This window comes from Cladophialophora bantiana (assembly GCF_000835475.1).
Source record: "Cladophialophora bantiana CBS 173.52 unplaced genomic scaffold supercont1.22, whole genome shotgun sequence".
NCBI classification, from domain to species: Eukaryota; Fungi; Ascomycota; class Eurotiomycetes; order Chaetothyriales; family Herpotrichiellaceae; genus Cladophialophora; species Cladophialophora bantiana.
Window position 1 is genome coordinate 255,960 of NW_015971596.1, and position 24,262 is coordinate 280,221.

A 24,262-nucleotide genomic window follows, 5' to 3' on the forward strand; every position below is an offset into this window, starting at 1 on the left:
TTGGCCTGACACATTCACTGGAAATTGAAAGAGCATTCTTAGCCCCTACTCACCTTCTACCTGGAGCCCCCCTCTTGAGCATGCTCATATTGTGTCTTCCAAGTAAGCATGGCCGAATTGAATGTTGCAATGGGACGCCGCCGAGACAAGGCTTCCATTCCATCAAAATAGGAGAGGTCTCAGGCTTCTCTCCCCGGGTCTGTGATTTACCAACAAATCCGATTTAGCACTGTCGCACTCCTAACCGTTGTTCTCTTGAATGGGGCGGTGTGCGAGGCTTGTCAGAGTTATACGTTCTGGAACACCTCATGAAATATCTCAAAGGAGAGATGAGGCTGCAAAACTCATGCGAACTCAAACCTTGCAATGTCTTTGACATGATTTGCGGAACCAGGACTGGAGGGTGAGGCTAAACCCTACAGTGGGTGCAATATGTGGCTCACTGTATCAGTCTAATCGCCATCATGCTTGGACGCCTTCGGATGAGCGTTTTCGGCTACATACAGTCCAATTCCAGGTTTTCTGAATCCTTTTTTAGTACTCCACGTTCGAGATTCAGTCTACAAGCCCGTAGATATCACCCTGCCAAGCTCGAAAAACCAATAGACGTCCTTGTTAAAGAACGGGACAGGGTGATAGAATGCTGCATACGATGCAAAATGTATCCAACGTGTAAGAGAACTGCCCAAGTGTATTCGCAACCTGTTAATCCTTCGCCAGCTCTGTGTGTGCTGTACCAGCTGCGACCATGAACCATCCTCGGAGACTCTGTACGTGCGATGAGACCAGTATTGATATATGCACAGTCCGGGACGCTGCGAGGGCCACGTCCGCGGCTCCCGCCTTTTACAAGGAAGCAGAAATAACAATACGCGTAAGCATACGTGAAACATCTCTTAATGGAGGCCTAGGCTTCAACAATCCCGTCTTTGAACTATATGATGAAGCTAGGAGCATATTCCTGGGAAGACACATCGATTGCCTCGTCAGTATCTATACTGGCTCCTCTTCTCTAAACTCAGTGCCTTCTCCGAATCTCATTCAAAGCAAGATCCCGACTAACATCATCGGTGCCCTCAAAAAGATCGCCGTGCATCGCGGGCATGATCACGACAGAATGCTCCAGCAGTTCACCGATCACCCAGGAGCGTATTTCAGGTTCAACATTGATATTGGTCTAGAGAGGATTGGCCTAGAGGAATGGAAAATGCTCGGAGATATCAACAGTGTGACGACTGAATACCTAGAAGGACCTGCGGTTAGGCCACTAGTGCGTTCCGCTTCCAGAGCTTTGAATAAGCCATTGGGCGAGACAGGTCAGTCACATATCATAGTGTTTCCAAACATTCGTCTTCCCAACACTTCCTCCTCGCAAAACTAAAATCTATTGCTGTCATTTCTTTGGCTCACCTGCCTTGAGATATCGGATAAGCCAGGCCCAACTGTTAAGGATGTCTTTATTAGCCCTTTGAACATTGTTCCCCCTGTTGCAGTTCGATTGCAAGTCATGTGAACCCATAAACTCATACATTTGCCCGGAAAATCAACTAACAAGGTCGACTTCTTTTCCTTTTTGAACTTTACTGGTCAAAGCCGAGACGCAGAAAGCATGCGGATATTGGTTGATCGAGATGACCAAGTCCGAAGCTGACGTCCGGAATTCACGCATCCGACAGTTATTACTTGTGAGTTGTAAACTTGGAATTGGTCACAAATTGGACTGATTTATGAAAGCCTAAATGCACCGATGCTTCATTGGAAGACTGTTCGTTGATCCGTCTACGATGTGCAATGTCAGAAAGGAAAAGACAGAACGGCATGAGGGAACTTGTGAGTGGATCAATACAACGGCCCAATATCAAGATTGGTTTACACTACCCAGGCCCCAGATCCTCTTGAGAGTAGCCCCTCCAGGTCAAGGGAAGTCCACATTGCCAAATTCATCCTCAAAGAAACTGGAAGGAAGATTGCTACGAACAAGGGCGTCGTTATCCTCGAATACTTCTGCCACGGCCCCCCCCCCCCCCCCCCCGGCTGTAATTCAACTTTAAGCATTGTTCAATCCTTGTTGTCCCAGCTGTTTGAAGGCCGACCAAGTCTTTTTGAGACTCTTTTGTTACAGCATCAGAGGCTCATTCAACAAGATTCCGATCTGCCCACGGATGCGCCGTGGAACATCTTCCTTACGGCTTTGCAAAGTCCCCAGATCGAGGGCGTATACTGTATCATTGATGGCTTGGTCGAGTGCACGGATTCTTCCCAGGATCTGCTCTGGAGAACGATGGAGAGAGAATTGAATACGAAATGATCTGACGAAGCACCCTACATTCGCAAATTCCATATTCTCCTCACAATCCGCCCTACTGTACTTGCTAAGAAGTTTGGGCTCCTCACCAACGAGATTGAAGTCCAGAGAGAAGGTACTGACCCAGACATTGAAAAATATGTCAGCTTCCGAGTTGGAAGAATGATTTCGGAACAGCTCATTCCTGACGACATCTCGACATTAGCCAGCAGACATCTGTACCAGAAGGCAGAGGGGACGTTTCTCTGGGTAAGCCTGAATTTGGACCAATTGGAAAACCACGACGCTGCTTCATCTTTTCATGACGTCCTCGACCGCTTCGAACATGTTCCACCAGACATTCAAGGGTTGTACCCGCCAGGCCTTGGAAAGGATAAAGGACAAAGGAACCCTGCACGCGAAAGCCAGTTGGATTTTCGGCGTACTATTATGTTCTGCCCAGCCTCTTACTGCAAGCGCCTTTGGTCTGCTCATGATAAAGTGGCCAACAAGCCGCACGACCCATCAGGAACTCATGCGTCATTGCGACTTTAGATTTGAATATACTTGCAAAATGGCTTGTGGTTTCTTGATACGAATTGTGCATAACACAATCCAGCTTTGCCATCAAACCGTACGAGAATTCCTCTTGAAGCAGAGTCTCGATCAAGGGTTGCTAGGCGTCGGCCAGACCGTTGCCCATGCCTTACTAGCCGAGATCTGCTTACGATACTTGCTGCTGGAGGAGATTGAGACACCTCAAGGAGTGGAAGAGGCAGATGCTCAAAAGTACCCCCTCCTTGCTTATGGTCTTGCATATTGGCGGCTGCACGTCCGCTCTTCCAACGGAATTTAAAATTATGAAGAAACGGTACGCCGTTTTTTTGGACAATTCAAATATTGCACGGTTGCACTCATATCTCCGACCCCCAAGGGTTGGGACTACTGGTGTCCCAGCAATACTCTCGGTGAAGATCTTGTTGTTCACGTCACAGTGTACTTGGGTTTGAACAACTTACTGCAAACTTGATGGAGGCATTGGTTACGAGACAACGCACTCAGCAGCTGGGGGCAACGGGGATGATCCTTGGCTTGAACACTACCGTTGACGCTAGAAACTCGCTTGGCCATACCGCGTTACACATCGCATCGAGTCTAGGAATCGTTAGAAATGGTACTCGTTTTGCTAAGGCGGGGGCCTTGACCCGAACGCTACGAATTGCAATAGCTTGAAGTCTTTGCACTTCGCTGCACTAGGAGATGACATTGATGTACTCAATACATTGTTCGTGCTGACGGAGGATATTGAGTCCCAGACCTTAGAAGGAGAGACACCACTGCTGCTGGCAACTGATCCTGGCATATTAACCAATGCGCTTCTCGACGCCGGTGCCAACATCAACAAAACCCAAATTCCGGCCTCACTTTGCTGCACTTTGCCGCCAAAGAGTCAAGGGAGCAAGTTGTTGAGGCTTTGATCGAGAGGGGGGAGATATTAACGCAATTTCTGATACAGGCGCGACACCACTTTGGTTAGCTGCAGACGCCAGCATCGCTCCCAACGTAAGGCTGCTGCTCGACGCCAAAGCAAAAGGGTTGCCAGATTCAGGTCTTGGTTGGAATCCTCTACATGCTGCTGCCAGAAATGGCTCTCTCGAATGCATTAAACTCCTTCTTGATTATGGTGTCTTCCCCATGACAAAACGACGGATGGAAGCACCACAATGCATATTGCAGCGCTCTTCGGTCATTGCAGTGCATGCAAAGGTCTTTTAGAAGCTGGTTGCAGACCCAACGATCAAGATGAGGATGGACGTACGGCCTTGATTTTAGCTGCTGAGGACGGATATGATTCCATCGTCAATCTACTTCTAGCTGCAGGTGCATCGGTGAAGATTGTGTCGTCGACGAGCGTGACAGCATTGTCAACTGCCGCGGCGAATGGCCATGCTGAAGCAGTGCGGCTTCTCTTGAGTCAAGGAGCGGACAAGGACTTCGTGATGGAAGAGAGGATACCTACGTTGCTCACCGAAATATACTGCGGACATCGTGATGTGGTGGATCTGCTGATTGAAAAGGCAGCATCAATCTTGAGTCTAGGTCGAAATCGTGGACGCCGTTATTCCTCGCCGCTGTCAGGGACCATATGGCAACAGTGAATCAGTTGCTCGAGGAAGACGTGGACATCCACTGCCCTGGACCAGATGGCACGACGATTCTGCATCATGCCATCCGCCATGACAGACATGAACTGATCAATCATTCATTAGGTATGGGCTTCGATGTCAATGCCTGCAATCGCTCCTCATGGACGGTGCTGCATGGAGCCACAAATGCTAGACAATTGGAGATTCGACTCGATTGATAATCGGGGGCTCTTGTCAACACACCACCTGTGTCGGGTTGGACTGCGCTGCATTTTTGCTGCCTGAAAGGCTATCTGGATTTGGTGAACCTCTTCCTCAAAGAGCGGGCCAACAACCCTTCCCGCTCAAACAATGGATTCACTCCCTTGGACCTTGCCGCATATAACAGCCATTTAAAGGTCGCGGATCGCCTCATGCAAGAATTACATGAGCTGACCTGGAACTCTGCTTTACTCCTCGCAGCAGGAGGCGGGCTTTTGGAAGCCGTCAAACATCTTCTTCAAGAGGGCCTCGATATAGAATTCAAGACTCCATTCGGCTCCACCAGCCTGATGCGCGCAACTGCCAACAACAACCATCAAACTTGTCATGGGGTTCTTGATCAGCGATGGTGCCGACATCCGCACAACCGATAATCAAGGGTTTACAATCCTTCACGAAGCTGCATGGCATAGAACGATTAGCCTAGTGAAACGTCTTCTCGCTGAAGGACTGGATTTCGCCACCGAATTTGGCTGGATATACTCCCCTGACCGCAGCGGTACAAGCCGGTCCAGTTCGACGCAATACGAATTTTTCTCAGCCACAGGTCAGACACAACTCAAGACTGTAGCCTCAGTGGCGATCTCGTTCATGATGCATGTGCAAACAGCAATGTTGTGATTTTGGATCTTCTCCTTTAAGCTGGATACGACGTTTATGATCTTGACGAGTTCGGGAGGTCGGCGGCATACATGGCTGCAAGGGATGGCCATAATGACGTTTTGAATTTGTTTTGTTTGAGAAACACGTCGATACATCTCAGCCTGACAGGTGGGGTTTCACACCGCTCCGTGAAACAGCTGAAAGAGGTTATAAAGATGTCGTCGACAACCTAGTTCACCACCGAGTATCTATCGACCCTTTGTTTGAGTTTGGCGGGATACCACTCCTATTGGCTACAATGGCGCGGCGATTGGAATGCATCCATCTGTTGATAAATGCTGGAGCAGACGCAACGACCAAAGAGATATTTGGACGATCTGCTCTGGACATAACTGTGTCTTCACCGTCCCTTTTAGCAAGAATGGGCACTTGGAGCCTATCAGTCGAGCCAACGGATCAAAGTTTACTAGACATGACCCAAGCAAGAGCTGTGCGAAAGATATTCCAGTACCTTTGCAAATCGGGTTCTCATGATTCCACAGAAGCATGCACTGCTATGGGACCCTTGGTGGCCAGCCTAGTCCTTCTGAAGGACTATCAGCTTGCTCGCGTGGGCGTTTTATTATCGACATGGGCGTCGCCAGATCAGGTATTTATAATCACATAATCTTGTCAATCATGTCAGAAATATATTGATGTCTCCTCGACAACTACGCGGCTATGTCAAACCTGTACCGTCCCTGTATGCGAGCCCTGCTTCAGCAGGTACGACGACGAGCGGCAACCTAAGGACTGCTGATGCGAAGGTCACGAATTTCTGACAATTAGCAGAGACGAATGGGATGAAATGGATCCAAAATATGTGTACAGCGAAGACAAAGTCAGTCTTATTCAGGAGGCGTGGATCGCTAACATGCGTCAAAAGTTCCCCCCTCTGGATCCATCTGATCTCGAGTCAAGCTGAGATTCGAGAATCCAGGCAGCGGAGCTGACTCGGGCGTCTTCGATTGTCTATCGAAACCAACCCATAATGCAGCCTCATGAAAAGGAAAAACGTGGAAGTCACTGACGGACCGGGAGACTAAGGACAAGGTCTTTATGGATTGCGTCGCAGAAAAGGGGGTGGCTACCCCGACACTTCAGGGGACGATCTGGGTACAATATAGGCATCACCGCAGAATATTCAGGCATGAAAAGTCTCGAAAGATTTGTCGGGATCTATTGATTTCTCTCTGATGGACGCTGAAGAGATGGCGAATATGGAATATCAACTGGTATTCCGTTCCGGGTCATTGCACAGCACCTCTGGAACTAGCATGAGATGTCGCAACATGAAGTCTCATCTAAGGAGCCAAAGGGAGATTCTGGATGGTGGTACTGTAACAGAGCACTTCAGGGTTCGGCGTGCACGTGCAACAACGCACAGAGGCCTGTCCAGCAGGTCGGGAATCGAGAACGCCTTTCTGGTTGCCACTGACAGAACAACACAACCACCAACACCACCTAGAAAGGCAGTGGCTAGGGCAACGAACGCCTAGCACGGCGGAGGCATTGAGGAGCTGGACAGGACTGATAAAAACACTCAGGAATTAGGTAGACGGCACCAAAAACCATGGAATTCATGACACTCTCGTCAAACTGTAAAGAGCGGCACACTGCCAGCACTGTAAACTGTTTCGTCACTACCACTACCAGTCCATTTTTGGTTTGACATGTGACTAGACCACTCTCCCCCCCCTGCTACCACTCTACCAGCCCAGCACAGCACAGCCACTTAGCCTTGTTACAGTACTACCACTCTAATCTACATATCGAAACATCGCCGACTACAGCTCCACCGAGGTCCGTCCAAACCCGTTATGTGCGGGTGTAGCGAGGTGTGAGTCATATTAACGGGGGCGAGGTATTCGTATTGGTGATGTACAGATCCCCTATATCTATCTACCATTTCTCCGATTCCCACAAAGCAGTGGCAGTTCTCAATAGTTTGCCGTCACTCCCGAAAATATTGTGTGCGGGACAGAAGCGAAGATGTCCACACAACTCTCCTTCGTGACGCTCGACGTCTTCACCTCGACGCGGTACACAGGCAACCCGCTGGCGCTGGTCAAGGTGCCACGGAGCCTCGCGCTTTCTCAAAGCCAGAAGCAGCGCATTGCCCGCGAGTTCAACCTGTCGGAGACGGTCTTCCTGCACGAGCAGACGCAGACGGACCTCGACGACCGATCCGTGCGCATCGACATCTTTACCGCCCAAGCGGAGTTGCCCTTCGCAGGCCATCCCACCGTCGGGACCGCAAACTATCTTCTCCGGCTCCTCGGAAATGAGTCGGCGAGCAGCAGCAATGTGAAAGCTCTGCAGGCAAAGGCAGGCCGCATCGGTATCGCTTTGAACCCGGCCGTGGACGGGGTCCAGATCTCCGTCGCGCACAACCTGCACGTCCACGCCGCTCCCTATGCAGACAGGCCGTTCGGGGGGTACCCCGTGGTCAGCATCGTCAAGGGCATGACCTTCATCCTCGCACGGCTGCCCGACCTCGCCGCCCTGGCCGCGCAGACGGAGAACCTGATCGGGCTCGACGCGACGTACACATCCGCCTTGGAGGTCCTCGACGCAGGCTGGCGCGAGGGCATCGTTGTGACATACTCCTTCGTCGACCTAGGCTTTGCGGAGGAGCGCCATTCTTCGTCCCTCCACGTATCTGGCGGCGCAAAAGTCCGCGCCCTGCGCACACGCAGTCTCGGATCGCGCGAGGATCCCGCCACAGGCAGCGCGGCCAGCGCGCTGGCCGCGTATCTGTCCCTGCAGGAAGGCAGGACCGGGCGGTTCAGGTACGCGATCGTGCAGGGCGTCGAGATGGGCCAGCGGAGCGAGATTTTTGTCGAGGTCGCCGTCAAAGCGGCGGCGGGTCCTGAAGGGTTAGAAATCGAAGAGGTCCTCTTGAGTGGCAGTGCCGTGCACGTCATGCAGGGTACGTTGGAGGTTCCCACCCCGAAGCCCGAGCCGGAGGCCTGAGTTGAAAGTTGCATGAGAGGTGACGGTGCTTACTAACCGGCTTGATACACACGTGTGGCATATGACGCGCCGCAAGTCTCTGTGGCAAGGCTCTACATGCCGAAATGCAGTCGAATCTGCAGAAAGCCCAAAGGGCAATTTGGAGGGGGATCAACTCTGCCTTTCTTAGCCTATCTCACATGACATTAGGACTTCAAAACGTGGAATTCACTAAACAATTGATGCGTGGATTAGTTGATCGATCAACTCCTCGTTGTTCTCTCGTCGTTAGGGCTGCATATGTCCTGGAGGAGAATTAGATAGACAATGTGGGCACGCTCTTCATATCCATGAACGGCCAGCCACGGCCCCGCCTGTCTCTTTCTCACACACGGCCCATAGCATCGTACAAGTTTTTCAATGAGATTAGCCTAGATCGACACCTGCTCTGCATAGCCGTCTAGTTCTCGCTCGAAGTTCCGGTGCTGGGAAATATGCCAGAAGAACTTGCCCGTAAAGTCCTTTGCCTCCTTCAACATGTTGATACCTTCCTTGACACTGCTTCCTGTGTCGGGTTTCTGCGCTGTGACGACGCCGTACCAATCCACCACATCGTCGCTTCCTTCAGAAGCCAACTTCACATTTTGGACCTCGGTAAGGGCAGCGTGTACGAGTTTGACAGCCTCGCCCACGGCGCCAATGGCTTTGAGATGCCCGAAAGCTTCTTTAACCCAGAAGCGTGCTAGGCCAATCTCCTTCAGAGTGTTAATGGACTCGGCGCCACTGGGGATGAACAAGGCGTCAAACATGGTGGATCGCTGGCCATTCAGGAAATGGTCGGGCTTCACCTGCGTCGAACCATCTGAAGCAGTTATAGGCTGGCGCTTGGGCCCGATTGTCCATGGGACAGCGCTTTGTGCGAAGACGGCTGCCTTCATAGCCTCGTACGCCTTATTGTCGAACCCGTCAGCAATCAAGATGGCAACGCGGCGGCCCTTGATCGTTGGTTCTTTGGGCATGTAGTCAAACTGGCTGAGACCCTTGGCCTTCTTGCCATGGTTCGGAACCGTCTGTTTTTCAGGAGTCTTTGCGCCGACGTTCTTGGCCACAGCCTGGGCGAGCGCGAGATCAATCTCTGCCAAGCGGGTGACGAGGCGTTCATAGACGATGTCATCGTCGCAGTGATCCAATTCAAAGGAAAAGGCTTCAACCATGTGCTTCTTCTCGATATCGGACATGGAGTTGAAGAATAACTGCGCTTGCGACAGATAGTCCTTCCATTTACGTGTGAGCATACGCGCTTTGATGCCGGGGTAGTGTGCCGGGTATGATTCAAACCCGCCCTCGCCGCTATGGCTGGTTGGTGGGTTGGCTTCCCATCTGTTTGGCCAGTAGTTGGCTTTGCCCTTGGTTATGGTATGACGGAGTTGACCGTCTCGGTTGAAGTTCAAAACTGGACAGACTGGGCGGTTGATGGGCAGTTCTTCCCAGTTCACACCCAAGCGGGTAATCTGAGTGTCTTGATAAGAGAAGTTCCGGCCCTGAAGGAGCGGATCTTCGCTGAAGTCGATGCCAGGGACAATGTGACTGGTGCAGAAAGCCACCTGCTCGGTCTCTGCAAAGTACTCATCAACATTGCGGTTGAGTTCCAGTTCACCGATGTAACGAATAGGCACTTGCTCCTCAGGCCAAACCTTTGTCGAATCAAGAATGTCAAAGTCGAATTTGTCCTGGTCACCATCCCTGATGCATTGAAGTCCAAACTTCCATTTTGGGTATGCTCCGTTCTCGATGGCCTCCCAGAGATCCTTACGGTGGAAGTCTGGGTCTTGACCAGCTAGTTTGAGGGCCTCGTCCCAAACCAAAGAATGGACGCCCAGCTCGGGTGTCCATATGAACTTGCAATATGTTCTTTCTGCCTTGGCGTTGACGAGGGCAAAGGTGTTGACACCAAAGCCTTGGATCATGCGGTACGAGCGGGGAATGCCTCTGTCGGACATGGCCCAGCAAAACATATGGGTTGCCTCCCTATGCAGAAATACGAAATCCCAGAAGTTGTTGTGAGCCGTTTGCCCCTGTGGGACCTCATTATCCGGCTCCGGTTTCAGGGAGTGGACAAGATCCGGGAACTGTCCAAAGCTGGTTAGACGACGCTGTGGAAGAGGAGGTAACTTCCACTCACCTTGATGGCGTCTTGGATGAAGAATACTGGAATCTTGCGAATTTAGTCAGCTAATGCCGCTTTCCACCGGCAGAGTCTGCTTACATCGTTGGCCACGATATCCCAATTTCCCTCGTCTGTGTAGAACTTGACAGCAAAGCCTCTGACATCACGAACGGTGTCTGCGCTGCCGCGACTACCCTGCACGGTCGAGAATCGGACAAAGATGGGAGTGGTCCGTGAGGTGTCTGTCAGAACGCCGGCGGTGGTGACATCTTCGGCACTCTCGAAGAGTTTGAAGTGGCCGTGGGCAGCAGCGCCTCTCGCATGGACGACTCGCTCGGGGATACGCTCATGGTCGAAGCGATGAATCTACCACAGTTTAGACTCTTTGGACTGGCGGCAACGTGGGGCAACTTGCGCGTTCTCGGGCCACTGCGTCTTCGAGGAAAGACGGTCCAATCCTCCCGCTCTTGTCATCGGCAATCTTCAGCCAGTGGTCGACATCTGAGACTTTGGCACCCCAATCAGTGGTGGTGTTCTGCTTGGTGTTCTGCTGATCCTTCTTGTTCTTCTCGAGGTCGGCGATTTTCTTATTGTGAGCCATACTTTGGACGGATTCTGCGGCTGAATTTCCAATGTCTCGCACCGTGTTAGCGATTGACGAGGCCATTGTCTACACATTTGTGAGGTCGAAACAGAAGGAGGGAAAAGCGATGGGGGCAAGATTAAAAGAAAAGCGAAAGAGGAATGAGCGGGGTTTCAGTTGAGTGTTGACGCGTTGTTGCACGTTTGCTACGACGGGTCGAGGGGTCTGTTCTCTACCAATGGCACCTATGCCGATTGAAGAGCTATGCGTAGACTCTGTCCAGCACTCGAAGCGAGCAGCTGTTGCATCATAAGCAGGGGGTGCGAGAGCATGGCGAAACTGTCCCGTTGGGCCATTTGACGTAGGCAGATTCACGCATGGTTCCACATTGTCCTTTTAATGGTGGTGATAAAGGCAACATTTCGTCACGGTGGAAATGTATTCGGAATATTGGATCCTCATGTAGAAGTCGTATGAGGCTCGTCAGGATGTGATATTCGGAATTGGGACCCGGAGAAAGTTGTTGCATCATGACGCTGATCAAGAAGCATTCATTGGTCCGGAATAGAACCGGGGGAACAGGATGACAATCCGTCATAGCTTTGGGCTTGTGAATGGAGGAGTCTTGATTGGCGTGGCGGCGGCGACCTTTGTGATGGGTGTTAGAATGGGCAAATGCGTGACGGGGTGGCAGCGGAAAATTGATCCAAGGAGAGGCAATTGAAGATTGTCCGGAGTAATGTTGTTCCTGCTGAGGTTTGGACAGGGTATGATTATGTGAGCAAGGCAGCGAGAATTGGCGAGGCTAGATCCAGGAATGGAGGCATGGCGGATGCGGATATGAGATCCAGAGCCAGTTACGTTCTTGTCTGAGAAGGATACTTCCCTGAGACCAGCTGACCAGTCTCTCCTCCAGGGTTTCCCACAAATCGTGCCCAAAAAGTCTACCAGGATTACAGTCTAGACTTCTTGCACAACGGGTGTCACCGGCATGTTTCAGCAGCCAACTTCACGGACACAGGCAGGATTGGGGAGCATCGGGAGGGGGGAGGGAGGCCATCTTGTTTCACGCAGAGAAGTGCTGCTTCGACCATCGTGACCATGTGTCGGGTGCAGGGACAATTTATCATGTAATAGCCTCGGACTCTGTGATGTCTGCTGGACGTGCGGCAAACTCAACTATGTATGAAATGGAGAAGGGAGGAATAGGGTTGGACAAGCGAGAGCTGCCAGTGCTGATGGCGCCGCAAAGGGTTGGTGCTTGTTGGTGCTGTTGGCAGTAGTGCCGAGTCGGCCATCTCCTCCCACGCCCAGAGATGCGCCTGCAACCAATCAACCAGGCGTCCGGGGCTCGCCAGATGCTTATCAGTTCGGGTTGCTTCGCCTGCGCCTGTGACTGTCGCGTGCAAATCCGGCCAGCAGCCTGTCCGCATCTCGTTTGACCCTCCACCATTACTATCATCACCCATCTTGAACCACCACTCAGTGCCGCCCTGCCTGAGGGTTTGGGGCTTCTTGACCTACCAATCCAAGCCCATCTGACCTATTCATGCCTAATCTTACAGTCATTCCCCTATGTCATCTGCACACAATCGCCCTCCGCCCCAAATTCTAATTTCTTCGGCTCGTCCCTTTGGCCGCGCCGAATCAGCCTCGATCCCCAGGCTGATCCCAAGGGTTCAGGTTCCTATCAGTGGTTCTCTTTTTTTGCCTGTACTAATAGTATTGGGGGTGTGACTGCCTTATCGGGTCCTTTGTCTTCGTCCAACATCTCCCGCGTCTTCGGGACACGCCTGCGCTACTCTCACACTCCTTTCACACTGCCACCACAGGCCGCATCGCCTTTACAGCGCATTCGTCCTTCTGCACTGTTTCTCCTCTCATTTCTTTTCGGTCTTCATGATCACGCTCACGACTTTATAGATCGACCTTTCTTTCCCCAAGAGGACCTCTCGATTCGAAGTCTAACCAATAGTATTGTTGCGCATTGCTCGTCTCATTGACAGCACAAGCCTCGACGGCGTTCGAACGGAGCCTCATATGCCCTCGGCCTCATTTCCACTCATACGAGCGGAATCTGGACAGTTCTGAGACCGGGGCGAAACATATCCAACCTTGTCTCGAGCTTACCACGCCGGTACCTCAACCGACGTTTCGACAGCGATGATAAGGAGGTTACAGCTTGGATGATTGTTGATGCCCCTCAAGAGCTCTACTCCAGAGTCGATAAGCAATGGCTTTCTCTTATATCCCGTTCTGGACGGCGTCCTCTCTACCAGACCACTGCACGCCGACCTCTCCCCTCTTGTCTGAATTATCCCTATATCTTGGGTTTTGCATACCTACCCCTCTTGCCGCGCTCTCTACTCTCCTCGGCACCCTGTCAATAGTGTCATGGTTATTCGCGCAGATGCCACAGATTTTCAAAAACTATTATATCAAATCCACTGCGGGTCTCTCGATTTTCTTCCTGAGCGAGTGGTTACTAGGCGATTTGGCCAACCTTCTTGGAGCGATATTCACCAAGCAAGCTGGCTGGCAGATCATAATCGCAACCTACTACGTCTTCGTTGATATGTGCCTAGTGGTTCAGTACTTCTGGTACAGTTACGCCGCGAAGTGGATATATGAGGAAAGTCTCCATTCCACAGGGAGCAGCGATATCGACGACGCCGATAGTGCCATTATAAATGGGCTGTCACCCATCAACTCCAATTTCGCCAGTGAGGGCCCGGAACTCAGGGACTCCAACGACTATGCTCCGAAACGATCAGATCCCACAGATGTCACTGCTCCTCAGTTTTCCGCTGTAAATTATGGCGAAAAGAAAGGAACTTCGCCTCAAGATATTGTCTACGGGGACAAATTTGGGTCGAGTTGGATGGCTTCGCCCTCTCCACGCACTCTTCTATATGCGGCTACTATGGCTTCCTTGGCCTCCAATGTGGCAGCTGCTCCAGTACCTTTTCCTTCCGACCACCATGTGCATGGAATTCATCTCTTCCGCGTCGACACCCCTCTCGAGATTACCGGTACTATCTTGTCGTGGTGCTCCACCTTCCTATACCTTGGGTCAAGATTACCTCAACTGTACAAAAACTGGCGCCGGCAGTCAACTGCTGGCCTCTCCCCGCTTTTATTTATCGCTGCGTTTTGCGGCAACTTCTTTGTATGTCCCCCCTTTGCTCGAAAAGCTGTGTGGTATTTGGACGAGTTGTTCTTTTGAGCCTCATCAATTTCTGTTACTCTGCTAACTGGGCGCACCAGTACTCTGCCTCCTTGATCACCAACCCGAACGCATGGAGCGATTACGAGCCATACGGACATCACGGTTGGGTGGATGCGGACGGGAACCAGAGATGGGCATGGGTGGCCCGAGCAGCGCCATTCTTTCTGGGGGCTGCAGGAGTGCTCATGATGGATGCCTTGATGGGTGTCCAGTTTATCATGTATGGGGAGCGAGAAGACAGAATCGTGAAGGTAAGAGATTCGCACGGGTATAGTCATTGGGAGCGAGTCAATGGATGGATGAGAGGCTGGATCCCGGCCATGGTCGGAAAGGATAGAGTCGTGGATATGGCCCAAAGCCAGCGACTCCTGCATGAGAGCGGGCATTTGAGTCTGAGTCGGCGACGAAGTCACCATCACGTCGACTACGGTACAATAGCGTGATACTGTTAGACATGATTAGACGTATAGAGTATGTGTTTCCCATGAATTCCGTGTTATTGGGGAGAACATGAGAGCGATCAAGAATGCCAGTACCGCAGGCCCAAAGCGATGTTGATTTCAACAAACACAGTGGTGACGGCATTTTGTCCGCTTCCGATCTCCGCATCTCACTGTTACGAGGAACTCCATGAGCAGTTCACCATCACTGCCCCAGACTTGCACGAAATCTCCCTTCCTTACCACCTGGGTTGAGCTTCGAGTTCGATTTCTCATGATCACAGCACGCCTCATCCGCCCGATCCTTTCTACCACCGCCGCATTTGCCTCGTTCATCCGTCCTGCGAATACCCCGCACTTGGGAATTTCATTGAATTTACCAGCATTCGCGCAGCAGCCCGCGAGAAAGATGCATGTCTTGAGTATTCCTATGTGTATGCCTACCCACATCTTTACACTTGTGCTAGTGTCCGCCAATACTGGAGAGAACGCGTCAAAGGAGGACAGTTGATACCCTCTGACCCCTGGGGCGCAATTGTGCTGTGATGAGGAACTGCTGAAGAGAATGCTAACAAGCTGTGCTATTCAGGGGTTGGCTCGTCCAACAATTATGCGTACTTGGTCAGCGATGACGAGACCAAGGACGCTGTGATCATTGATCCAGCAAATCCTCCAGAGTACGTTTCAAGCTTCCCAACACATCGCGGTCTAGTAGGGATGAAAGCTGACACCCATCCTTTCTGCTTCTCCAGAGTCCTTCCTGTCCTCGAGGAGAAATCCAAATCTCTAAACCTAACTGCAATCATGAACACACACCATCACTGGGACCATGCTGGCGGAAACAAAAAGATGCTGTCCGCCTTGCCCTCCCAATTGCCCGTTATCGGAGGCCAGGGCTGCGAATGCGTTACAAAGACTCCTCCCCATGGGTCAACATTCTCGATAGGCAAGAATATCGAAGTCACCGCCCTGCACACGCCCTGCCATACACAGGACAGTATTTGTTGGTACATGCAAGATAAGTCCACAAACGAACGAGTCGTGTTTACTGGTGACACGTTGTTTATCGGCGGCTGCGGTAAATTCTTTGAGGGCAATGGTACAGAAATGAATACAGCTCTCAACGAGATCTTGGCTTCCTTACCGGATGATACAAAGATCTACCCCGGGCACGAGTACACAAAATCCAATGTTAAGTTCTTGAAGAAAGTCGACGGGAACAACCCGGCGGTGAAAATGCTGGAGAAGTTTGCGGAGGAGAACCGGGAAACACAAGGAAAGTTTACCATTGGTCAGGAAAAGGAATATAATGTGTTTATGCGAGTAAAGACGGAGGAGATGAAGAAGGCCACGGGGAAGAGTGAGCCTAGCGAGGTGATGACTAAATTGAGGGAGATGAAGAACGCAAGTTAAGCCGTTGATGACACGGAGATAGTTATGGACTTCAAGTTTAGAAACTGCTCTTTGAAGTTATGTGAAGACGCTATGCTACCATGTTCTCCTGCACACCAGCTTGGTGTTCCTTGACCTGAATACATCAGGCCTGATCAAAAGGCAGTCGTACAAGATATACTCACAGCACATATAGGTTGAAATCATGTAGCATTTCTCGCAATCGACCATAGGATGTGGAAAACAGGGCTTCCCGTTCGCTCAGCCATACTTAAGCCACATGCCGGTCAGTTAGTACTAAGGTGGGTGACCACTTGGGAATCCTGTCTGTTGATTGTTTTTGTACTGTATTGTTTTGTTTTTTGCCTCGATTCTATAGAATAATTGAGAAGTACGAGGGATGTTGTCATTCTTTTTATTTTATCGAAATGTGGCCGTTTCTACAGCCATGTACGGCGGACCAATGTGGTAGTGTAGAAGTACGCCTTATTGAACCTAGGTCGATCAAGGTCGATCTAACAATTCCCTTGGTGCATGTCGTGGCGGGTGGCTGGCGCCTGTGGCGCCTATTGCACGGAGTCCTGGGCATCACTAGCAACTTCTCCCAAACAGCATAACAGCGGAGTACTGCACTGGCCTCTTACCTCTTCCGGGGCTGTATCTTGACCTTTTCGGCAGACCATCTAAACGGCTTTTCGACGTCACATATCAAACCCTGCACCACAGCTTTGAACGAGATTCTCCCTGCAGCCCACAGGCAAACCCAGAGACGATCCTAGAAACGGACGTCCAGCCGTTCGCCGTCGCCTGCTTTGTCCTAAATGTACAATATCCTCGCCATCGCCCCTCTCCACAGTCTAATTTCCTTCGCATGAGATAAAATCTCCAGCCGACAAACCACACCGAACCTTTCCTTTGAGACGCAAGACCTCGCCTGCGCCGACGAGACCCCATCTCTTTTTGTCTCGAGTTCTTTTTGCTAGATCCGCATTGCAACGCCTCCTCTGCTCTCGACTTCGTCTTTTTGCAGTCTCCTTTGCCGCTAGCCTCGAAACCGATGTGAGAACCACTCCTTGACCGCCTTGAAACATGTCTGGAAAATACTCTGTCGAAGATCTGTTGAAGCTGCGAGCATCGCCGCTAATATGCAAACCTCCAAATCTACCACCGATAGAGGAATGGATGGGGTATGGAATACATGTTAATTTTGTGTCTGAAGCAGGATCAAGATAACTGACGTTTGGCCAGTGCACAAGAACTGAGTGGCAGAAGACCTATAACTCGAGGAGTTAAAGACGAACAGCCTGTCCAAAGTGAACCCTTTCAAAAGAGACCAACTTTAATTGACGCTCACCGTCGAACAGCGACAGGTACGCTTCAAATATATTTCCTGCGCTGGCCCTACTGACTGATAGTTTGCAGATCCCGATCGCATCGTTCTTGGTCCTCCTCGCCGCTCTTTTGCTTCTTCTAATGCCCGCGCTGTTGGCAAGACGCAGGATCTAGGAGAGGACACGGGAAATCATAAAGACCGATCAGCGTTCAACGACAGATCCAGAAATGGCGACGAGTCCGAGCCTCGACACCATGAGCGAAGATATACCCAAACAAATGGTCGCTACAGTAGTCGTCAAGAGGGCGAGGATCCAGAGACCGAAGGTCGTCGTGACTATGACCGCAGACCGAAATGGGCAGGAAGAGACAGGAACGAAGACCAAGAGAATGATCAAACACAGGACGATTCATCACGTGGTTTCAGAAGGGACACGCAGTCAAGGGCGAAGCTGTCGCAGTCATGGTTTAAGAAAGATACCGGAGACGCTGAGGACGACAAGACACCTGACTGGCGTCGCGACCGAGGAAGAGACCGTGATTGGGACAAGGATCGCCCTGCCAAAGTCGAGGCGGAACCCGAATGGATGGACTCGACAGAACCAGAAGAACCGTTTCAAGCCCGTACTCAGGAGGACTTCCAACGATGGAAAGAGCGGATGAAGGCCGGCAGCACAGCAAGTGTTGACAAAGTCGAAACAGCCGCCACCAGTCCACCACCAGAAGAGAAACCGGCCAAGAGAGTCGTTTCCACCGAGCCGGATGACTCAATGGACAAATTCTTTGCCAGATTTGAGTCCAAGGCGACGGAACAGAAGGCCGGGCCAGCAAAGTCACACGGGAAAACGCGCTTTGCGTCGCTCTTCAGCCCTGCAACCGAACAAAACAGGCAGATTGATGCTCCTGCTCAACCACCGTCCTCGGAGAGACCTTCATCGGCGCAAGCGACAGGTTCGGCGACAGATGCTGACCAAGCTGGATTTGCTCGCATCCTCGAAATGTTGCAGACGCGAAGTAACAATCCCACTCCTCAAAACCAAGAAGCACTGAAACCGCGAACACCATTATACGCAAGATCAAATGAGCAAAAGTCTGAACCAGAAGCCAAGCCTCCGACGCCTACACTGTATGCATTGTTATCTGGCCAACTGGCAGGTCAACCGCAACAGCCTGAACAAATTCAACTGGCTGCACCTCAGGAAAGATATACAGAGAGCAAATCTCCAATCGAGCAACCCACGCATACACGGCAGCAATCCAGCATCACTAAAGACGAGGTTCTTCTGAGCTTGCTTCGGCAAGCCTCTCTGGCACCAAAACCTCAACCACCACCTCCTGCTGGAGGAGGAATGTTTGTATTACCACCTGACCCGGGCAATCGTGCGGTCCAGCCAAGGGGGCCGGTGATTTCTCCAATTCAGGCTCAGCAAGATCCGACAATAGCACAACGAAGGGAACCAAGAGGACCAATGTTCGAAGAGTCGCCCGTTTCCATGTACCAAAGCGAACAGGTGCCGCGCGAACAGCCCGGTAGAAGGCCAACCAACGGCACGCAGTCTTTGTATTCAGAAGATCCGCTGATTGCGATGCTCCGTGGCCAAGCACCTCCACAAAGACCAATGCAGCCTCCTCGACCGCCTCAAGTACTTCCACCTGGTCTTCAGCGGCCTCCTGGACTCGATCAAATGACACGACAGAATCCAAGCTGGCCTCCTCAACAGCCACAGCAGCCGCAGCCTTCGCGTCAGCCCTCACTCCCACCTGGCTTGCCAAACCTCCCCCGAGGGATGTCAGGAGCACCCTATGGTCAACCTCAGCAGATTCCGAGTCAACAGGCTCTGCCTCAACAGCAGCGTCCGCAGCAGCCACAGCCGCAGCGGAAATACACTGCAGATTCCTCTGGGATGCCCCCGAACCTTCCTCCCGGCATGTATCCCCCGCCTGGCTTCATGAATGCAGGACCTCCGCCGGGCTTTCCAGGTGCACTGGCAAATCATCCCGCTTCTAGGTTCGGTGGTGATCCGGGTGCGCAGCAACGAGCTTTCATGGAGATGTACGGTGAAGTTGGTGGAAGAGGATTGGGGTTGAGGGGTGGTGCTGGAAGCTCTGGGATGCCGCCGTACCGATGAACAGGAAAGGCGGTGATGGAGATATGTTTATGAACGTAGGTTCTTCGCAAGGGACGGAGACGCAAGCGATGGTTGAAGCGGTGAGCGATGCGGATGCGGAAGACGTACCACATTTCAGGTTGCAGGAGCATGGAAAGGGCCCAGTTCAAGTGGTGAACATCGACGCAACAAATCCTTGAGGGGATTATTTGTCGCCAGTACCGCTCGACGAGGCTTTTGGTGGGATGGATGCAAGCGAAATAAGTGTGTCATGAAAGCCACCAGTGCGGCACGGTCTGTAGATAGAGCATTCGTTCTGGACTCACGGAACACGCAGGGGAGGCAAATTTGGACTGCGAGAAGAGCGAGAGAACGATGAGTGCCCAGGACTTCAAAGGGACAAAGCGAGTGATATCCACGGAAGGGGGAGAATCGCAATGCAAGCGAGAATCGACAAAGTAGCAATGCAGTTGTTCTTCTGCGTCTGCTTCTGCTTCTGCTACTGCTATCTATTTAGTACTTGCGGAGGACTTCTGGACCGTTTGCGGGCAATGTGGACCCAGCCAGTTCGTCCGTCCGTGTTTCGACTCACCCAACAGCTCACCGGTTGAACCACTCACTCCTGAACTTGGACTTGGACTTGCTAGCGGGAGCATCTGTCCCTGGAGTCAATACTGCCTACGCACTGCGTATGAGGACTTGTTGTAGCTATGCAGGGACTGATGTCGCGGCTCGCTCAAAAAGACCCGACTCGTTTATGGATATATGTACAAAGGATGCGTGTAGGTACATATGTATGGACCTCAGCTCTTGTGGCGGCGTTTAATCTTCTCAACAAGGCTCTTCACATCACTGACTCCATCGGGTTTGTTCGCACCGCCATCGCTCTTGCGCTGTACGATCCGAGCATGAGCATCATCACCGGTGGGAAGCTCTGGACGGGAGTGTTTCTCGTCTGATTCGCGTGTCTCCTTGTGCTTTCGCCTGCGTCCTTCCTCCAATAGAGCGCGCATGGCTTTCGTGCCCTTGAATTTCGGATTCGTCGGATCGATGGCATACTCATGGCTCTCAAACAGTCGAGAAAAACGGGGATCTGAGGTGTCCACTTTGAACGCGTCTTGTTCATCTTCTGGGTTGCCACTGTCGTTCCTGCCGTTGGCTGGGCCCTTCTTGGCTTTGAGTTTCTTCTTGTTCTTCTTCCGCTCCTCCTTCTCAGCCTTCTGGATCTCGCGCATGTCGAAGTGCCTAATCCTCTTTCCTGCTGCGCCGTCTTGGGCAACGTCGTCGTCGGCCATCAACAGCTCAAGCTCTGCTCGCTGCTTGCGCTCTGCCTCCTCTTCGGCCTCACGTTCCTTCTTTTTCTTCAGGCGCTCTTCCTTTCTCAATTTCTTAGAGGCAGCTTTCTCGGATGCAGCTGACGGTTCCGCAAAGAACGGGTCCTCGAAACCCAAATCTTCCTGGTCGTTCCCAGCTGGAACTTCTTGTTCTTCACCGCTGTCGTTATCGTCGGCAGTGGCGTCGGCCTCGGGAACGCGACCCTCGCGAACATTCTTCATTTTCTCCTTACGCTTCTGCTTCCTCTCTCTCTCCTTCCTGATGTATTTCTCCAGCGTTGTCTCCTCGGGTTCGGGTGAGTTTTCGAACACTGATTTCTTACTCTTCTCCTTCGACCCACCACTCAACCCAGAAGTGAACGTGATTTGCACACCTCCGACCGGCCCTTTATCCTTCTTAGAGGCCTTCTTCTCCGGCTCGGGCGGGAGACCGAGGAGCGTGCGCATGCGTTGTCTTTCTTCTTCTTTCTTGCTATTCGAAACAGCCTCGTTCTCCTCTTCATCATCATCATCCGAACCGTCCGAAGCCAGATAGGCTTTCAGATCATTCTCAAGAATTTCGTGCCTCCCACCTTTGAAAGCCCTTGCCACTGCTTCTTTCCGACTGCCGTCCTCAGCGTCCCACGTCAATTTTACCTTGGAATGCTGCAATGCATCTGTAACAAACTCATTCGGCCGGTAATCGTCAGGGATTGTATGACACTCTTCACGAGGAATATCGGTGGAGAAATCGGTGTCGTCAGGCACAAAACGGAGGTCAAAGAAATTTGCTGTGCGCAAATATTCAGTCCCATCAACGGCATCATAGATCTGTTTTGCCACACTCGCCGAAGAGAATGTCAAGACGGCGTAGAAATAGCGCAGACGTTCGATTTGGTAGCGGCGCAAGGCAGTCGAGTCGAAATCGGTGGTGCCGTCGTCGGGTTTCAGCAAGGAGTTTTTGATGTCTTCATCTGCCAGTTCTTCGTCCTCGAAGTCTTCATTCGCGTCTTCCTTTGCAGGATTCGCAAAGATGTCTCTGGGTGGACCTTCCATTTCTTCACGTTCCAGACGCTCTTTGCCGAACTCGCTGGGGTAGATGGATACCTTCAGCAACGAGCCTGAAGACGGGAGGAAACTGGTGAAGACGGCCATTAGATCGGCGGCACGTATATTGTCCCAATCGAGGTTGACAATGGCAATGCGAGAGGTCACCTCGCCTGTCGGGATGTCTGTTTGCTGCGTTGGACCGACGCCAACCTCATCCTCCAAAGTCGCTGCTTCTCCCTCTTCGGACTCCTCGTCACTTGTGGTCTCATCTGAGGAATCCTCCGAGTCAGAGTCTCTACCTTCCCGCAACGGATCACGAGTCTTCTTCTCAATCCGGCTCAGTTCCTGTTGCACTTCGCCATCGTCGTCCGGCACATCGCTCTGTTCATCATCTTTGCCCTCTTCCTCGCTATCAAACTCATATTTCCGCTTCAACCGCTTCCTCTCCGCGTTGGATTCGAGTGGGCGGCCATACCGGTCAACCTTGGCTCGCTTCACAAAGTCCTCATCTTCAAGGACTCGAGTAAAACGTTTGTCGACCTTGACCTTGCTTTGCTTTCCGGGGAGGCGGTAACGTGGGTCGAACTGAATATTTGCGAATCGAGGATCGGTGATACGAGGGCCCGTTGAGGTCTTCGGGAACTTCGCTGTTGTCTTTAACTTTTTTCTCGAAGGTTCCTCCATCTTGACTGTGTCCTCCGTGGAGCAGCCTGCGGTGATGGTACAATGGCGACAAAGCACATGGACGGTAAAAAAAACGTTCTCCGATTGTCAAAAAAATCGGTGACTTGGTGGGGTGGAATGGTTCCACAGGCGGCTTTTTCCGCCTGAGCCTGCGGCCTGCGCCTTGTTCAGTGAAGGTGGTGTTACCATTCCACTTGGTCCCTTTGGTCCCTTGCAGCCACCAGGGCGGGAAGAATTCTTTTTCGAGCTTCCCTTGACCATAGATCGGTCCCTTTTTCTCAAATCAAAATCTCTCTCCCTTTTTGTCCCAAGTTGCTCTCTGTCTTCCATACTCTGCGCACAAAAGGCTCCCATCCTCGGCTCACCTGTGGCTCGATTTCCAAGGGCGCGGTCGGCGCTGTGCACCCAAACCCTACCCCGCCTAGTCGGTCTCGGGTAGCGACGTGCTTCATTGACAAAATGCCTGCGGGGTCCTGCTTGATCACCGGGTAGGTCAGGTCTTTATACAGAAACCCAGACAAAGACTGATCTCGTCTTCTCCTCTCAGAGGCACCGGATACATTGGCTCCTTCACAGCCCTGGCCCTTCTCGAAGCAGACTACAAGGTCGTCGTGGTCGACAACCTCTACAACTCCTCTCCAGAAGTCCTCAATCGGATAGAACTCATTTGCGGTAAACGACCCGAATACTACAATGTCGACATTACGGACGAAAAAGCTCTCGATGATGTCTTCTCCAAACATCCCGACATTGACAGCGTTATTCACTTCGGTGCATTGAAAGCTGTTGGCGAGTCGGGCGAGATTCCCCTCGACTACTACCGTGTCAATGTCTATGGCACACTCTGCCTCCTCTCTTCTGCCGCCCGACATAGTGTGACAAACATCGTCTACTCCTCATCCGCTACCGTCTACGGCGACGCCACGCGTGTACCGGGCATGATCCCGATTCCAGAAGAATGCCCCCTGGGACCTACAAATCCCTATGGCAACACCAAATTTGCTTCCGAGTTGATGATCACGGACCATATCAATGCCGAGCGCGCAAAGGCCCAAAACAGAGAGGATGCAGATGCAGTCAAGAAGTGGAATGCCGGACTCCTGCGATATTTTAACCCGGCGGGAAGTCATCCCAGCGGAATCATGGGTGAAGACCCATCAGGAGTACCATATAATCTGCTCCCATTGCTTGCGCAAGTTGCCACGGGGAAAAGAGACAAATTGCTTGTATTTGGCGACGATTACGCATCTCACGACGGCACCGCCATTCGCGATTACATCCACATCCTGGACTTGGCAGAAGGCCACCTAAAGGCACTCGACTATCTGCGCACGCATCAACCAGGCGTCCGCGCCTGGAACCTAGGCACCGGGCGCGGCTCCACTGTGTTCGAGATGATAAAGGCGTTCAGCAACGCCGTAGGTCGGGATCTACCCTACGAAGTGGTTGAGAGAAGACCAGGTGACGTACTGGATCTGACCAGTAACCCCACACGGGCAAATCGAGAGCTTGGTTGGAAGGCCCTCAGGACGATGGAGGATGCATGTGCTGATCTATGGCGGTGGACGGAAAATAACCCTGAGGGATACAGGCAGAAACCGCCCCAGAAGTTTTTGGACGCATTGAAGAAGAACAACTGAAACAGTCTTTGCGTGCTGAGGGACATGAGGTATGA

The 24,262-nt window shown here is 51.8% G+C and overlaps 9 protein-coding genes and 1 non-coding gene across 10 annotated transcripts; 8 read left to right on the forward strand and 2 right to left on the reverse strand.

Annotated features, from left to right (window-relative positions):
• Positions 1 to 748: 748 nt before the first annotated feature.
• Z519_11486 (uncharacterized protein) lies at positions 749 to 2,308 on the forward strand (the record flags this gene model as incomplete). Its single annotated transcript, XM_016769198.1, has 2 exons — positions 749 to 1,270; positions 2,129 to 2,308. The coding sequence occupies 2 exons, from the start codon at positions 749 to 751 to the stop codon at positions 2,306 to 2,308; spliced, it is 702 nt and encodes a 233-aa protein (XP_016614571.1).
• Positions 2,309 to 2,858: 550 nt separating this feature from the next.
• Positions 2,859 to 3,140, forward strand: Z519_11487 (uncharacterized protein; the record flags this gene model as incomplete). Its single annotated transcript, XM_016769199.1, has 1 exon — positions 2,859 to 3,140. One exon carries the CDS (start codon positions 2,859 to 2,861, stop codon positions 3,138 to 3,140), a length of 282 nt encoding a protein of 93 aa, XP_016614572.1.
• An 868-nt stretch (positions 3,141 to 4,008) lies between these two features.
• Z519_11488 (uncharacterized protein) lies at positions 4,009 to 4,443 on the forward strand (the record flags this gene model as incomplete). Its single annotated transcript, XM_016769200.1, has 1 exon — positions 4,009 to 4,443. One exon carries the CDS (start codon positions 4,009 to 4,011, stop codon positions 4,441 to 4,443), a length of 435 nt encoding a protein of 144 aa, XP_016614573.1.
• Positions 4,444 to 7,326: 2,883 nt separating this feature from the next.
• Z519_11489 (uncharacterized protein) lies at positions 7,327 to 8,310 on the forward strand (the record flags this gene model as incomplete). Its single annotated transcript, XM_016769201.1, has 1 exon — positions 7,327 to 8,310. The coding sequence occupies one exon, from the start codon at positions 7,327 to 7,329 to the stop codon at positions 8,308 to 8,310; it is 984 nt and encodes a 327-aa protein (XP_016614574.1).
• A 410-nt stretch (positions 8,311 to 8,720) lies between these two features.
• Z519_11490 (uncharacterized protein) lies at positions 8,721 to 11,123 on the reverse strand (the record flags this gene model as incomplete). Its single annotated transcript, XM_016769202.1, has 4 exons — positions 8,721 to 10,418; positions 10,472 to 10,504; positions 10,556 to 10,822; positions 10,887 to 11,123. The coding sequence occupies 4 exons, from the start codon at positions 11,121 to 11,123 to the stop codon at positions 8,721 to 8,723; spliced, it is 2,235 nt and encodes a 744-aa protein (XP_016614575.1).
• A 2,149-nt stretch (positions 11,124 to 13,272) lies between these two features.
• On the forward strand, positions 13,273 to 16,121 carry Z519_11491 (hydroxyacylglutathione hydrolase; the record flags this gene model as incomplete). The annotated part of the gene is made up of 4 exons (XM_016769203.1): positions 13,273 to 14,208; positions 14,307 to 14,697; positions 15,298 to 15,385; positions 15,461 to 16,121. The coding sequence occupies 4 exons, from the start codon at positions 13,273 to 13,275 to the stop codon at positions 16,119 to 16,121; spliced, it is 2,076 nt and encodes a 691-aa protein (XP_016614576.1).
• A 202-nt stretch (positions 16,122 to 16,323) lies between these two features.
• Z519_11492 lies at positions 16,324 to 16,439 on the forward strand. The gene has a single exon (XR_001677182.1). It is a non-coding gene; the product is annotated as a 5S ribosomal RNA (ribosomal RNA).
• A 750-nt stretch (positions 16,440 to 17,189) lies between these two features.
• Z519_11493 (uncharacterized protein) lies at positions 17,190 to 19,561 on the forward strand (the record flags this gene model as incomplete). Its single annotated transcript, XM_016769204.1, has 3 exons — positions 17,190 to 17,287; positions 17,349 to 17,470; positions 17,523 to 19,561. 3 exons carry the CDS (start codon positions 17,190 to 17,192, stop codon positions 19,559 to 19,561), a joined length of 2,259 nt encoding a protein of 752 aa, XP_016614577.1.
• A 782-nt stretch (positions 19,562 to 20,343) lies between these two features.
• On the reverse strand, positions 20,344 to 22,587 carry Z519_11494 (uncharacterized protein; the record flags this gene model as incomplete). The annotated part of the gene is made up of 1 exon (XM_016769205.1): positions 20,344 to 22,587. One exon carries the CDS (start codon positions 22,585 to 22,587, stop codon positions 20,344 to 20,346), a length of 2,244 nt encoding a protein of 747 aa, XP_016614578.1.
• Positions 22,588 to 23,046: 459 nt separating this feature from the next.
• Z519_11495 (UDP-glucose 4-epimerase GalE) lies at positions 23,047 to 24,227 on the forward strand (the record flags this gene model as incomplete). Its single annotated transcript, XM_016769206.1, has 2 exons — positions 23,047 to 23,075; positions 23,105 to 24,227. 2 exons carry the CDS (start codon positions 23,047 to 23,049, stop codon positions 24,225 to 24,227), a joined length of 1,152 nt encoding a protein of 383 aa, XP_016614579.1.
• Between the last annotated feature and the right edge of the window lie 35 nt (positions 24,228 to 24,262).